Source organism: Serpula lacrymans (genome assembly GCF_000218685.1).
Source record: "Serpula lacrymans var. lacrymans S7.9 unplaced genomic scaffold SERLAscaffold_1, whole genome shotgun sequence".
NCBI classification, from domain to species: Eukaryota; Fungi; Basidiomycota; class Agaricomycetes; order Boletales; family Serpulaceae; genus Serpula; species Serpula lacrymans.
Window position 1 is genome coordinate 4,669,595 of NW_006763290.1, and position 14,399 is coordinate 4,683,993.

At 50.5% G+C, this 14,399-nt stretch overlaps 5 protein-coding genes across 5 annotated transcripts; 4 read left to right on the forward strand and 1 right to left on the reverse strand.

The window, feature by feature from the left end:
* Window positions 1-930: 930 nt before the first annotated feature.
* SERLADRAFT_444471 (uncharacterized protein) lies at window positions 931-4,632 on the reverse strand (the record flags this gene model as incomplete). The annotated part of the gene is made up of 8 exons (XM_007312726.1): window positions 931-1,258; window positions 1,317-1,435; window positions 1,486-2,298; window positions 2,356-3,159; window positions 3,214-3,259; window positions 3,317-4,040; window positions 4,094-4,185; window positions 4,233-4,632. The coding sequence occupies 8 exons, from the start codon at window positions 4,630-4,632 to the stop codon at window positions 1,026-1,028; spliced, it is 3,231 nt and encodes a 1,076-aa protein (XP_007312788.1).
* Window positions 4,633-4,883: 251 nt separating this feature from the next.
* On the forward strand, window positions 4,884-6,036 carry SERLADRAFT_455180 (uncharacterized protein; the record flags this gene model as incomplete). The annotated part of the gene is made up of 6 exons (XM_007312727.1): window positions 4,884-5,030; window positions 5,090-5,317; window positions 5,375-5,509; window positions 5,565-5,641; window positions 5,703-5,730; window positions 5,783-6,036. 6 exons carry the CDS (start codon window positions 4,971-4,973, stop codon window positions 5,795-5,797), a joined length of 543 nt encoding a protein of 180 aa, XP_007312789.1.
* A 68-nt stretch (window positions 6,037-6,104) lies between these two features.
* Window positions 6,105-6,427, forward strand: SERLADRAFT_455183 (uncharacterized protein; the record flags this gene model as incomplete). The annotated part of the gene is made up of 1 exon (XM_007312728.1): window positions 6,105-6,427. One exon carries the CDS (start codon window positions 6,165-6,167, stop codon window positions 6,402-6,404), a length of 240 nt encoding a protein of 79 aa, XP_007312790.1.
* Window positions 6,428-6,766: 339 nt separating this feature from the next.
* SERLADRAFT_444474 (uncharacterized protein) lies at window positions 6,767-11,545 on the forward strand (the record flags this gene model as incomplete). Its single annotated transcript, XM_007312729.1, has 4 exons — window positions 6,767-7,597; window positions 7,688-8,747; window positions 8,813-8,972; window positions 9,031-11,545. 4 exons carry the CDS (start codon window positions 6,767-6,769, stop codon window positions 9,953-9,955), a joined length of 2,976 nt encoding a protein of 991 aa, XP_007312791.1.
* A 1,826-nt stretch (window positions 11,546-13,371) lies between these two features.
* Window positions 13,372-14,368, forward strand: SERLADRAFT_455193 (uncharacterized protein; the record flags this gene model as incomplete). The annotated part of the gene is made up of 4 exons (XM_007312730.1): window positions 13,372-13,886; window positions 13,949-14,077; window positions 14,140-14,211; window positions 14,261-14,368. Coding segments are annotated over 4 exons (657 nt in total), but the record flags the coding sequence as incomplete, so codon positions are not given.
* Window positions 14,369-14,399: the final 31 nt, after the last annotated feature.

The following is a 14,399-nucleotide window of genomic DNA, read 5'->3' on the forward strand; positions in this document are numbered from 1 at the left end:
AAGAGGCAGAGTTAGACGATGGAGATGCGTCGGCAAAACCGAGTGTAGAGTAGGCGTCTGATGACTGAGACGACGAAGTTTGATCTTTGTCGCCCCATTCTAGGGAATTCTTTGAGGACCTATGGTTAAGAGACAATGGAGCAAGAGAAAGTTGTGTGAGGTCGGTGGGAAGGAGAAAAGCGGACTCGATGTCTTCCTCGATGGGCGTGGGTAAAGGCTTGGCGAAGGTCTTGGGGAGGGCAGCGACTTTGATAGTGGACACACCTTCGTCATCCTCGTCGTCGCCCTCCTCTTCCTGGCTGGCCAATGGGGGGCGGATGATAATCATGTTGGAGGAACTTCGCCTGAATGACTCAGACCTGGCAACCATGCCAGCGACGACAGCCTTTGCCTTTGCCCCTCCCGTCTTTCCCAGATCCATCTCTGCATCCCAGTCCATATCGTCGTCGTCGTCCTCTTTGTCTGATTCTGCGGTGAGGGGGTTGAGCGGTTCGCCATCAGGGATGTCGAAGTCGGCGTCTGGCCATTCTTCGCGAGTGAGGACCAGCGTCGGCGCAGGAATAGTGTTCATGGTGGGGGGTACAATATAGAAAAGGCGAATATACTAAGCCCCACGAATGGGGGCGGAGCTGTAAGACTTGCGGTCGTGTAGGATTGAGTTATAGAGAGCGTAGGGTTGTGTGTGGGTTACTGGAGATAGCGACTATCTCGATCCACACAAATTATAGTGGCAGAGAAAAAAAAGAGAAAAAAGAGAGAAAGAGAGATATGTCGAGGAATAAAACAGAAATGAATTGAATGGCCTGTGTTATTGCCGCTTTTCAGGGAAAAAAAGACAGTCGATGCCTCGTGTTGGTATTTTGCAGGCGACGACGATGGGCGGAAGGGAGCGTATTGTGACTGTGACCGTCACACAGGTCTCGGCTTTACTCAACAATGGACAGCGCTCGGATACAATGTAAACCCATTACACCAATACTAGCTAGCATTGTCAATTTCCTTCAATGAACATTTAATAGTTACAACTAGTATGGCATCAGTCGCCTTCTCTCCCGAGCTTCTTCTTCAATTTCATCGGCATCGGCGGCGTCACTATCATCCTCCTCTCTCCCCCTACTCATCACTTCTTGGCCTTCTAAAAATTCGTCGAGGCCCACTCTCATCCTTACCCCCCTCTCTGCCATTGTATCACCAAAGCCATTAAGCTCATGAGGAGCGAACACAGAACGCAACGGTCCAAACGCAAGTAGATATAGCTCTATCATCATATGCTATTTAGCTTGTTTCAATAAATCATACTAGTCCATCACACTAACCTTTCGATAGTGGGCATTCCCCAATTGCCCTATACAGCATACTCTTCGCTCTCTGCAGTTGACCTGCTCGGATCTCCAGCTCTAAAATGATACGCCAGATGACAGGACTAGCTCTGGTCCTGAGCGAAAGTTTAGCTATGTACGCTCATTTCACCAAGGCAAGACATACCTTTCACTCTCAGCAGCAGCAGCCAATCCACTCCTAGTCCTCTCAATCTCGCCCTCCCACCGCCCCTTTTCCCACCCCGCAATCCACACCTCCGCAGCTCTCCTCGCAACACCTTTCTCACACATACCCCCATCAACTGTATTTTGCCCAAGCAGACTCCTGACTCGACCCCACACACCCTGACCTTTCTCCATTTCCAAGAACATACCCAACATGATCGTATTGTTAGGAAAGGCCTCGACCGCAATCTGGAGCCGCTCTCTTAACAAAGATGGTGGACATGGTCTCCGTAGGATTACAGTGTGGTTGTAAATCATAGTCAGTGAGGCCGTCATTAGGCTTTCACGGATCTTATCCTCCTCCCCGGCACTGCCAGACGCTCCATAAGGGTACGAATCGAATATCGCGAGTGCAGCTGCAGGCGATGATGTTAATACTTCAATCGTGGCTCTGAGTTTGACCCAAGCTTCTTGGTCTTCCCACCGGCTGAAATTTGCCTTTGCTGCGTCATCGAGGTTGCGCTTCGCCCGCAGGATTGTTACATGATTAGAGCCTTGCAGACCAATCGATCGTGAGATTATTTGCAGTGCAGCGTTCTCATCTCCGTCAACCCATTCCATCTCAGTCCAATCCCACCAAAGTTGGCCAACAAAAGCATTGGTTTGATTAAGAGGGGAGGCAGTAAGCACTGTCTGATAAACCTTTCGCGCATCATTGATACGCCCACGTAACCGTTCTAGACGTGCATGGGCGGCCCAGTGAGGGAGCGAGTCTCTGGCAGTTGATAAAAATGAGCGCGAAAGCTTCGTAGCACTAAGACAAACATCAACATAAAAGTTAACAAGTGAGCATAGTAGAAAAAATACATACTCCTTCGGGTTTAGGGCGGCCTCGAACGCCAACGCATATACATCCCAATCATAATCATCCAGTCCAGACCTCAGTTGCTTGAATATTGCGCGCACAAATTCGCAATCAACATTCTGGATATCATGTGCCATGAACATACGCCAGCGTTCCTTGCCCACCCAGTCGAGAGGTCCAAGTATGCCCAAACGCCACTCTTTGACAGGTCCAAAGGCGCTCGAGTACTCTTTCTCCCGCCCAATCAATACACCAGCATGGGAGTCGGCGATCAGCCACCCCTTCGTTTCGTTGGACGGAAATATCGACGACAGGCTATGCGGTGCCGTTAGATGCGTAAAACACCACCGGTCGTCCCACGAGCCAACGGACAATGAATCAACGAAACCAGGTATATGAAGCCCGAGGAATGAAAGCCATATGAGGCGAAATACATTCAGAGAACGTGCGAAGTTCAACGGAAGTAACAGCGGTCGAATATCGGACAGCAATACAGTGGCATACGGGTCCATTTCGCTTCTTTCGTCGGTCGATCGAGCTGGCAGCCGCATCGTTTTGTCAGAAGTCGATTCTGTTTGATACCATTCCTGGTATGGCTCGGTCATCTGAGAGTCCACTTGCATTGAAGCGCTGTGGTTGGTGGATATCTTGGTGCCTAGGGCATCCTCCGAACGGTCTACCGCCCAAGTAGCCCAACCGTTCGCATCAGGTTCGCCCGCGCGCGGTGTTTCAGATTCCCAAAATTCTTCAAGAGCATCAACTCTAGCTTGAAATGACTGCCCTAAAAGTGATTTTGGCGCCTGAAAAGTCCTGGTGGTTCGTAGTCAGTACCTGTATGACAACTTTTTTTGGAACATGTGTTACAATTCAGCTTGAGCTTGGAAAAGTGCAGTTGCACGTTCATGGAATCCTATAGGCAACGATCAATCGTTAGACATAATGTAAATATCTATTTGATTGTTCGTACCTGCTTGTTCAAAAGCCACAGCAACTCGCCATAACAACCTTAACTTTGAAATCTCATCCTCTTCGCGGTCACCAAAAGCCTTGTAAGCACGCGTTGCGTCTTCTACAACATCATCGATTCCTCCAAGTGCTTTACGAATCTTCCATCCTAGCCACTCCATCCAAACCTCTATCCCACCTATTTTCAAGGCGCTCTCCCACTCAGCCTTTAGTTTGCTTTCGTGCCACACTTCCTCACCAGCTTTTAGATACTTGAGACGCAAGACTTTGGAAGAAGCGTTGTGTGGGTGAGCAGATAAGGCGCGGGATAGGATAGAAAGTGTTATCTCAGAGCGAGCTTTGGTTGCATTTTTTGATGTCACTGGAATGGCTGATAGTGAATGCGCGAGTAAAGAGAGCCAAGTGTTCGTAAAAGATGAGTCGGAAGAAAGCTGACCCTCCAGGTCTTTCAGTCGTAGCTCATGTGAACTAAACTGAGGACCCGAATCGTCGTCTGAGCTGTCATAGGCTTCTGACTCGGAAGCAGATGACTGAGAGTCCGAGTCTCCGTCCTTCGCGGCAGCGATAGATCGGTAAGCTTGATCACTTTGTCGACCACGACCGGAGGGTAGACGCAAGAAGCCGTCAATTTCCTCGTATTTGCGAGCGTTGGCCGTAGCATATAGCCTTCGCTTTGGAGGAGCTGCCAAAAGGGCTCTGGAGCTCGAATCCGTCAGAGTAGGGAGCTATAAACCATTGTTGTGAGCTGCGAGTGAAGATTCGCGAAAAGTGTACTCACTCTTCTTCTGTTCCCAACAGTGATTTCTACACCCTTACCACTTCTATGAACCACGGTCCATGCATTATCGAGTCCGAGAATCTTTCTACCGCCTTCGACATCATTAGTTGTACGAGACAAAATGGTGATGGTAGCTCACGGTTTACCAAGTGATACTTTGGAATATCTCCTGCATGCAAGCCACCGTATTGTACGTTGAGAGCATCTCCCTTGCGATCCGAAAAGTATAGAGGAAGTGAACTTGACTGGCCTTCGTCATCTCTCTGTCTTCTGTCCTCCTCTGCTTTGTAGCGCTCGTCTTCTTGCACACGTTCGCTGGTCCAACCACTGTCTTTCTGTTTAGTACCAACCTCGACTCGGTTGTGCTTATGTTTTTCACGTTTTCGCCTTTCCCTCTCCCTCTCGCTTCTGTCCTTCTTACTTTTCTCCCTCTGCTTTGGGCCCTCCCTAGAATGTGAAGAGCTCGCACTGGGCCCAGACTCTAGATCCGGGAATGACGAGAATGCAGGTGGAAACGACGAGAATGAGGGTGCAGACATAGTAATGATCGCAGTGAAACCCGTTGGAGAAAGCTGTTCAGATGATGGTATGGTGTGAAATAGAACAGTGCCGTCGGCCACGACGACGCTCTCGCCCTGCCCAGAATAATATTCGAGTCCCTATGGACCTTTTACACTCCTTTTACGCCCGTTTGTGTCTCAGCAACGGTTGACGGCAACGGCGCTGTGAGTGTCCAGAGCTGGTCTCAGATTCGATATGAGATGGTCGCGGTAAATGCCGTTTAGAAGCCATACCCGAACATTTTAGACTCTCCAGTCTTCCTGTCCTTTCCTTAGACCTTTGTCTCCTTATCTCATCTCACACAAAAAAACACAATATGCGTCCTCTAACCGAAGAAGAAAGCAAAGCAGTCTTCACAAAACTCGCCAATTATATTGTGCGTGCTTTGGTCTTTGCTTTTCTTCACGCACTCATCCAGCGTTCTCCTGCGCGCAGGGAAAGAATTTGATTCATCTCATAGACCGCTCAGATGAACCCTATTGCTTCAGGCTACAAAAAGACAGGGTGTACTATGTCTCTGAATCGTCAATGCGCCTCAGCATATCTGTCGCTCGTCCAAATCTCGTCAGCTTGGGAACGTGTTTTGGGAAATTCAGCAAATCTGGCAAATTCAAATTGCATATAACTGCTCTCGATTACATCGCACAATATGCAAAGTACAAGGTAAGCCAGCGGTCGACTGATCTCACATACGACATATTTTTCACCCACGTTTTGCAGGTCTGGATAAAACCTAACGGTGAAATGCCTTTCCTATATGGCAACCATGTTGTGAAAGCACACCTTGGTAGAATAACGGAAGACACTCCTGAGCACCAGGGTGTCATCGTGTTCAACATGAACGATGTTCCATTGGTATGTTCACTACAAAGTTTTCGCTCGATCATGAACTGACCCGTCGGTCACGTAGGGTTTTGGCGTAACAGCGCGATCAACAGTCGACACGCGGAAACTAGATCCAACGTCCATCATAGTATTCCACCAAGCGTTCGTTCATTCTCATTTATCTGATTTTAGTATCGGCTCTCATCACAATATTTTTATACAGCGACGTCGGAGAATATCTACGAGACGAGGTAAGCCATTTATGATGTGTAGTATGAAAAACATCCACTAAGCAATTTCTAGGAAACGCTCTTCTGATTGGCGTCTCATCTCATTCCCTTCTTTTCTTTGTTTTGCTCTCGTCACTGGTCACTGGGAAGTTTACATGGACCCATTCGTAGTATATAGCTATCAACGGTTTTGAAGTGCTCGACCGTGCTGTAGATCATGTATGTGTGCAAACACGTACCTACCTCGTCTTTCATAGAGTTGCCGATAAAAGTATTGTATCACAGTACAACCAATTCAAATTTCACTCTTTTGCATTTGCATCACAAGATACGGCATGTTGCTGTTTTATTCTAAGGATTATACAGGTTCAGACCTGCGCCTTCGTATCATCATGTTTCGATGCGTAGACAAATGATTGTGCAGCATTTAAGATGATGATACAGGACAATGATTCATGATTCTCGACCGTGACCGCAGCTCGATACGTGATGATGAGCTTCAAGTTAAGGCATGGCATGAGTTGCAAACATCGCGTACACAGCAAGAACAATACAGCATCGGTAGCCAGCACCTTATAGTTTCCACGTGTACTGATGTCGGATCTATCAGCAAGCAGGACGACTCAGAAATACGGTTTTCAAGTTGTGGTTATCGAAGATTCAGCGCTGGCAGGTCCCCTATGGTGAGTTGGTAGAGGATCAATCTTGAGTAACGTCATGAGGGTCTGTGCAGATATCGACGATGCATCCGGTATGAAATCAGGGCTACAAAGCTACAAAGGCATGACTATCGATCAGGAGAGTACATATCTTAGGAGTGATCATGAAACCGGATCCAACCTCTGACTCTGAGTGGCTTTCCACCATGGAAAGCATTTTGTGATAGTCGCATTGACGAGCTTATACTTGAATGAAAAGGCACACACGAGGATCGCTGTAATGGATTAAATGTGTGAACGACACGGTGTCGGTTCAAAAGACACGCAGGCCGACGTGTGGCCGTTTTCTTCCTCCGCAATTTACACGTGGTCGATACCTTTCACGTTCCACGAATATCATGTCCTCCTCTGACGACCCATACACCCACTGGACAGCGCTCTCAGACGACGAGCTCACCGTCGACAATGTCGAGGAGATCCTCAGAGCCCTGGAGGACGACTTGTGGGTGGCAGCTGCGTGCGTGGACAGGTTGGTAGACGACGTAGCAGTGCAACGCTCCCTTCTGCAGCTTGGTGTCGAACGGACGGAGAGCGTGGTGGAAAGCGGAAATAAATCACTGACTTTCTCTAAAATCTTGGTGGAGGAAGCTTTGAATGCATCAGATGATGGGCAGGCTGATGCAGACTCTAGCGTCGACGCCGAGGTCAAGACACGCAGGGACGCTCTCGCCTCGCATTTCCGTGACGCGCCTGTCGATGCTCAGCTATGTCAGATGCGTGGCATACTACTGGATCGTCTCGACAGGCTCAATACCTTTGTCGAACTTTGCAAGGAACTTCCTGTAGCGACAAACGAAGATGAACTTGACGATGAATGGGAGGACGATCCTTGGGCAGACGGAACACCTGACACGTCTTCCACAAAGCCCCCACGAGGCTCACCCGTCGATTCGCCAGTTCCACTATCTATATTTCTTGTGGACGACTTGCTGGACATCAGTCGTATATTCGCCGCGCATGAATATTATCCCGCTCTTCATATTCTGCTATCTCGCCATACTTCATCCTTATGGGCATACCGCTTCACCATCCTTGACCGTATACCTGACCATGCACACCCGTCCGAATACAGAGATCTCCTTCCTGGCTGTGATGCCTCCACTGACATGGAAGCCCAGTTCACAGGTCAGAATTGGAGACAGGAGACTGACTGGGCCGAAAGCGTGGACGTGAAGGCAGCTCTTCTCACCTCTGATGCACTCATGGACTTGGGACTCTCTTCGTCTGACCCACAAACACACACAGAGGCTTCTTCAGAGCTATTGACAAGCACAGAAGTAATAACGTGGTATAAACAGCGCGTCGACCGTGTCATATCCTCAACAGGCATGGTCGACATCGCTCTCGCACTCATACAACATGGCGCATCACAGGGTGTACCCGACCTCGATGAACTGGGAGAAGAACTCAGTCTTTTAGCACGACTCGTATACGACGTTCCTCATTCAAGCGACGCAGCAGAAGAAGATGACTGGACACTTGCTCGCTGGCATTCTATGGATCCTGCAAGCATAGTCAAAGCTTACCTATCTCACTCAACGCCAGATACCATAGCCAAGGACATCTCTAGGCTTGTCATGCCCTATCTCTTTGTACTCGAGTCGCGTGCAGAACGAGCAGGACAGCCCGACCCTGATCTCCCCAATCGTCTTCTCTACGATTACATCCTCACCGCCCCTCTCTCCATCTCCGCAGCCATATTCGAAGCATCCAAACCCACTCTCCTACCCGCCCAACGTCTCGTCCGTGACGATGAAGTCCTCGCCAAACTCGCGCTTGCATGTTTGTATGGCAGCAACAGCAAGACCGAATGGTCAACCATGAGCCGCATATTCGAATGTTTACCCGCTTGGGATATAAATCGCGACGACGAAGACCAAGCAGACGAGGCAGATTCTACACTGGTATCCCTCGGCGCATTCGTCGTACCATCTACCGCGCGCCCACACTGCACCGCACCCGACCTACTCCTCTTCTTCAACCCTCTCCCCCTTGCTTCACTCTCCCGCGCTCTGGACATCCTCGACGTACATCTCGAATCAGGCGAGATATTTGCACGCTGGAACGTCGCCGCCCCTTTGCAGTGGTTCCTACGAAGCAGCCATGACGCCGCCGAGCAGCGTGCTTGGGCAAACAGGATGGCACGGCGGGCCGGTGGACCTGGGGAAGAATTAACGCGACGTGAAGACTGGGAATGGTTATTGGATGACATGCTCAAGCTCTGTAGCATAAGCGAGACCGGTTTGAAGAGCGCCTTTGGCCTTCTATCTAACGACGAGGTCATTCGAATATTCTTTGCAGGCCTTCTGAGCTCGGGTAGTAAGTCTCGGTTTACAATCTCATCACCCAATGCGATTTTCTCATCCATTTTTCTCGATAATCAGGATTCAATATCGCCAAAGACATGCTTCGGTCAGCGAACCAAAAGCTGTCGCTTAGCTCCGACGCGGTCGAAGATATCTGTCTAGCCGCATCGAGGGAGTTTTATGACAACGCGAGTTCTGGTAACTACAAATTTGGGGATATGAAACTAGCATATGAATGGCAAGTCCCCCTTTTCTCTCTTCCTTCTCCCGACAGACGATAATGACAGTGAGACCAGTCTGGACGTCCCCCCACCTTCGGATAAACTCTCAAGCGAGAAAGAATTCATCGAAGCCACCTCGCGTCTGTCTTCCTTCAATATCATATCCCGTCCCGGCATCCCCATCTCCCCTATCGAAATCCGCCTAACCAAAGACCGCCTCTCCCTCATCTCCCGCGTCCTCTCCAGCAACGCAGACGCCTACAAACACACCCAAGTCATCCTCGACCTCCTCTACAAGCTCGGATTCCGAAACAACGTCGCCGCCGAGGCCAAGACCCTCGCCATGCTCGCCGACACCGCTCTGCAAGCCGAGGACTTTGCGAGGGCGTACGAGGCGAGCGAGCGCATGATCCACACCGTTCTGCACCTGCGCTCCGCGGCGCCTTTGGGCGTTGAAGAACCCATGGTGCAGGAAGCGAGCAACGTGTGTTGGGTGGCGTGCTTTCAGCTGGGCCGTCAGCCTGAATTCCCGGATGTGCGGAAGAAGCTCTTGCTTCTGGGACGCGCCCTCGAACTATGTCCGGCGGATAAACTGCATGATGTGCTGAACGCTTGGCGCCGCCTCGAGAAAGAAGATCTGGAAAGGCGGCGAGAAGAACTGGCAGGTTATGCGACGAAGGCGCCTCGCAAACGGGTGTCGTCTCCTGATAAGCAGCTGTCTTCGCTGGGCATGCGTCTGCATGATTTGCATATGCCCTCATCGCCATTGGTAAACGCAGAAGACGCTGCTGCACTGGCAAGTCGGACATTCAATCGCATGGCATCAAATTTCCCATTCTCTGTTGGCGCGAGAAGTCGTTCTACGTTTTCTAGAGAAGATGAATCGGGGGGAAGGGGAGAAGGCGGTGTTGGATTCGATGGGGATGTCGTCTCGGCGCAGGCAAGCCGGGTGCTGCAGAAGGGTATCGGATGGCTACTCGGGGCAGACGACGACAGTTGACCGGACTCTTTCATGACTTTTTACGAGACACCCTTATTTGTAGTGCAGCTATATGTCTTGCAATCCTACTTTGCATCAAGTAGAATATGTGTTTGGAAAAAAGTATATATGCACAGGACAGGGAGTATAAAACTTTCAATAACAAAACGAGAGTAAACATGAACGAGAGTGTGTCACAACTGCGAAATAGACGTGCGATAGGACTAAATGGTAACAACAACGAAAAAAGGAAAAGACATTAGAAATATGGTAGTGTGGACGCGAAGGACAGGTAGTAATGCAAGAAATACATTGACAACAAAGATTATATGCAAATATAAGATGATAGGATAACGCACGCATACAAGACACTTTAAAAAAAACCAAGATATAATGAGTGGCGGGGGCGGTGACGTTTATTCTTCAATCCATCCAACCAAGGCGAAAGATCGAGAGCGTAGTTTTTTTGTTGTTGTGTTGGGATAATTTTGTGGTGTTAATACCCACTTCCAAACCGGGCTGCATCCCCAGTACGTGCTCTGGGTCGGTTAACGACCCCTCCTCCTTTCCTAGCTTCCAATTCCTTGCCAAACTCGCGAGCACCACGGTCGTCGTGGTCACCATGCATCGATCCCCTCCCACAGACCTCGCAGTAATCCCTATCTCTTCCCTCCGTCCCGCGCAGATCCTCCACTTCGGCCTTCAAATCCCGCACTTGCCCCTCAAGTTCCCAGATCTGTCGTTGCCAAGCTTTCTTCGCGGAGATGATCTGATCTTGCAAAGCTTGGATCACCACAGACTGATTTCCTGGCGCAACACTGACAGAAGGCCTTCCATCACTACGCAACGCAGAACCAGGCGTCATTGGTGACATTGCAGTACCGAGAGAACTGGGGGATTCAGACTCCATATCTGTAGGAGACTCGGACTCTGCTTGTGGGCCGACGACGATATCAGTAAAGTGTGCACTGAAGGTTGTAGAAACGGGGCGGAGTTTTAGAGCTTGGAAATCGGTAGTGCCAGGCGGTGCACTTTGCGGGGATTGAGGTGCAGGGGTGAAAATCGCACTTGCGATGGGCGTTATGCGTGACTGAGGAGGCGGCTGAGCAGATGAAAGGGAGCGTGCACCCGTACCTCCTGTAACGATGGACAGTGGAGGAGGGGTGTGTTTCCGCTGCGGGCTCGTGTTTTGCTTGACAATCGGTTGACTGACCTCGAGCACATCCTGAGAAGCGAGTACATCTTGCAGTGACTTCCCACCGTTAGAATCCTGCAAAAGAGAGGGTGACAACGAAGGCACTGGTACGCGAGACGGCGGCAGTTTTGGCGTTGTCGGTACGTGCTGGTACGACACGTTGGTTTCCGAGTAGACATCCGAAAGAGCAGGTACGGGTGGAGGCGTCGTCTTGTCCTTTTCGCGCTCCCGTCCGTTGAATATTCTCATAAACCCACTTTTCTTATGTTTCAACGCACGTGGTCCCCCCTGGCCAGAGGTAGCTTCTACCTGGGGAGCCCCCACCATAGAGTGCAATGCATTCCTAGCGCGCGCTCCTGCGCTAATAGATCGACCTCTCACCCTGCCCCCCGGTGGACTTTGACTTGCTCCGCTGCTATTCGATTCATGAGAAATCGAGTTCTCTTGAGATTCGGGGAAACCAAGGCGGGTCAACGTCGTGTTTGAAGAGGCGGCATCATTGGCCGTAGCGCTTCGAGAGCGTTCTCTGGCCAACGCCTGAGCTTCTTGCAGGGAAATAAGGGTGACTGTAGGGGATGTAGGATGGTCAATCCACCTCTGGAAGCCATTAGGGCCCCCAGGAGCCAATAGTTTTGTTTCGCGATCCTGGTTGATACGCAGCGAATTCAAATCGTGCGTGCGAAGTGTATGATTGTTCACCGAAACGGGAGCAGATATCTCTTTCCCCTGTATTCGGTTGCTGCTAGGTAGAGCTGGCTCGCGAGCCTTTGACGCTAGGGATGCGGCAGATGTGTCCGGAGTGATGGTTGATACCGCTCCAGACCGAGAGCTCATCGTGTCCGTTACTGTCACGTTTGATTCGCTACGGGGCATATGGCTAAATACGGACCGACTCGGGGAACAGGGAAAGCGCTCTGGGACGTATGACACCACCAAGTCTGGATTAGCGTAGGGATGAACAAAGTCGTCGTTGGATGGTCTTTTGTGGGAGGAGTGTGGGGACGAGGGGGTCCTAGTGCGGGCGTAGGGTCTAGGTATGTCGGAAGACGGAGAGGAATTGATAGGCTGAGAGGACGGAGAAGATTGTGTGTAGTTTGTAAAAGAATGAGGGGCGGCTAAAAAATGATGTGAATCAGCCTGAGCTCTAAGGAAAGGATTGTGTGATAGTTGGAATTGACCTGTACGAGGTAAGGAGAAATTCTGACGAGCGATAGAAGGACCGATGGAGGACGAGGGGGAGGGAGTGAGGGATGAGGTAGAGAGGGACTCGTGCGCAAGGGTACTAAAAATAAGAGAAAATAGAGTTTGTTAGAGAAAAAGAAAGAAAGCAAGTATCGGCCAATGGGTTTGACTGAGAAGAAATAAAGACTGACTATAAGGCGCCCCTTGAGCTAGAGTAGTTACCCGCGGATATTTCGAAGGAGTTCTTCTGCTTTGGGTGTGAACGAGCGGACTCGCCGCTGGGTCTGGCGGTAGAAGTAGCGCGGCCAAAGGCCCTGATGATGACCTCGCCCCTTGAGCTTTTTGTCCTATTTTTCCTAGCAAATAAGGCAGACTTGCTGCTACGGTCAGATTCGTTCCCTTCTTCACGAGTGTCCTCGCCAGTCTCCCAAGGAGCGCGGGAATGGAATCTCATCTTTGGGCCGAGCAAGCTCATTCTGTGCTCCGAGTCTGGATCGCTGTCGTTTGGGCTGTGGGTGTCGCCCTGACCGCAGGTATTGGAAGAGGCAGCGGGGTACGGATCGTCGTCGAGGTCCAAGGTGCTAGCGGTGGGGTCATTGAGACGATCACGATGCGAGTAGGGGGAGTGAGGCTCTGAGATGGAGGGAGGGGGTGGGTCGAGAGGAAAGGAGGGAGACGCGTCGCCGTCGCCGTCGTCGTCGTCGTCTGGTCTGTGGTGGGGGCGGGGGGTGAAGTAGGGGTGACTGTAGACAGAGGGGGAGTCTGGGAACTGTGAGAGGGAGGGGAAGCGCGGGTGGTGTTGGAGAGGTGGGTTGCGGTGATGGAGGAGGGAGTTGTCGTCATTAGCGTCCATGGGAGAAGGGAAGGACGAGGTCATGAGGGAGGGGAAGGGGAATGGCTGGATTGGCTGAGCGAGACAGAGCAAGCCAGTCTTCGAGGCACAAATAACCCATAACTAAATAATTTATATTTTAATTTAATATATCCCATCACTTCCTTATTCGGGACAGATCAGATCTCCCATGATCAGGGTCTCTCCCTGTCCCATGCAACTGACACCACTGCACTCCATCTTTACACCCCCCATCTATGGGTAAAAATCAGTGGCTGGTTCTCCAACTGCACAGCTCTTTTCTCACACAACCCATCACTCCTCGTCCTCAATGCAAGGCTAAACCATGACTCCCTGTGAGAAATCATCAACCAGCCTTGATGAGTATCGCTCATGCTGTACGTACTTTCTTTTCTCGGTACATTTCACAAAACATGCAAAATCGTATGTCATTTGCGCTTCTTCTGTCTTCGATCGAACCCAACTCGCTACCGACTCCGGCACTCTGTCGGCCGCGGCCTGTCAATTTACTTCCTCTCCGGCCCTTCCCGGCCCTTTCCCCTCCCCATTCGGAACCGCTCTCCCATTCCAGTCACTGCGTCCGTACAGCGTCCTTCTTTTCGAACAATGTCTGCAGCACCACAGCAGATAAGCACAGATACGGAGGCACCCATCCCCATCACCGCTTCCTCCAATGGCAAACTATCAGGAAAACCTTGGAAGGCACTAAAAACAGCAACCGTGTACGCACCTCGTCCTTCCTTGTTTTCTTCTTCTTTTTTCAAACAAGCTCACCGCCATGCAGTCGCTCCCAATGCTCCATCGGTCACAAGGCAAAGAGCTGGCAGGACAGAATGGAGAAGACAAAGAAAGAACACGCTATCAAGAAGCTCGAGACAGAGCTGAAAGACGAGAAAAAAGCCGACATTAAACGGTGCGTCTCCTTCATCCTCACCCATCCCACCTTTCCCAGCAGCTCCTCTTCCCTTTTCACAGGAGACGAGACATCACCCTCGCACGAAGGAACGCCGCAGAGGAGCGTCTTAGACTCGAAGAAGAAAAGGCAAAGGTTAGGGGTCATTCTCCACCTTCGATCTTATCCTGATGTCCTTTTTTCAGATGGGTGCAAGAAAAGCCGCCAGGCTGAGACGGAGAGCCGGAAGGACAAAGAAGATAAACGGTTGATACACTCCCTCTCTCGCATCACCGCCGACCATGCCTCTTTCCCATAACGCGTATCTTATTGTCAAACTCAT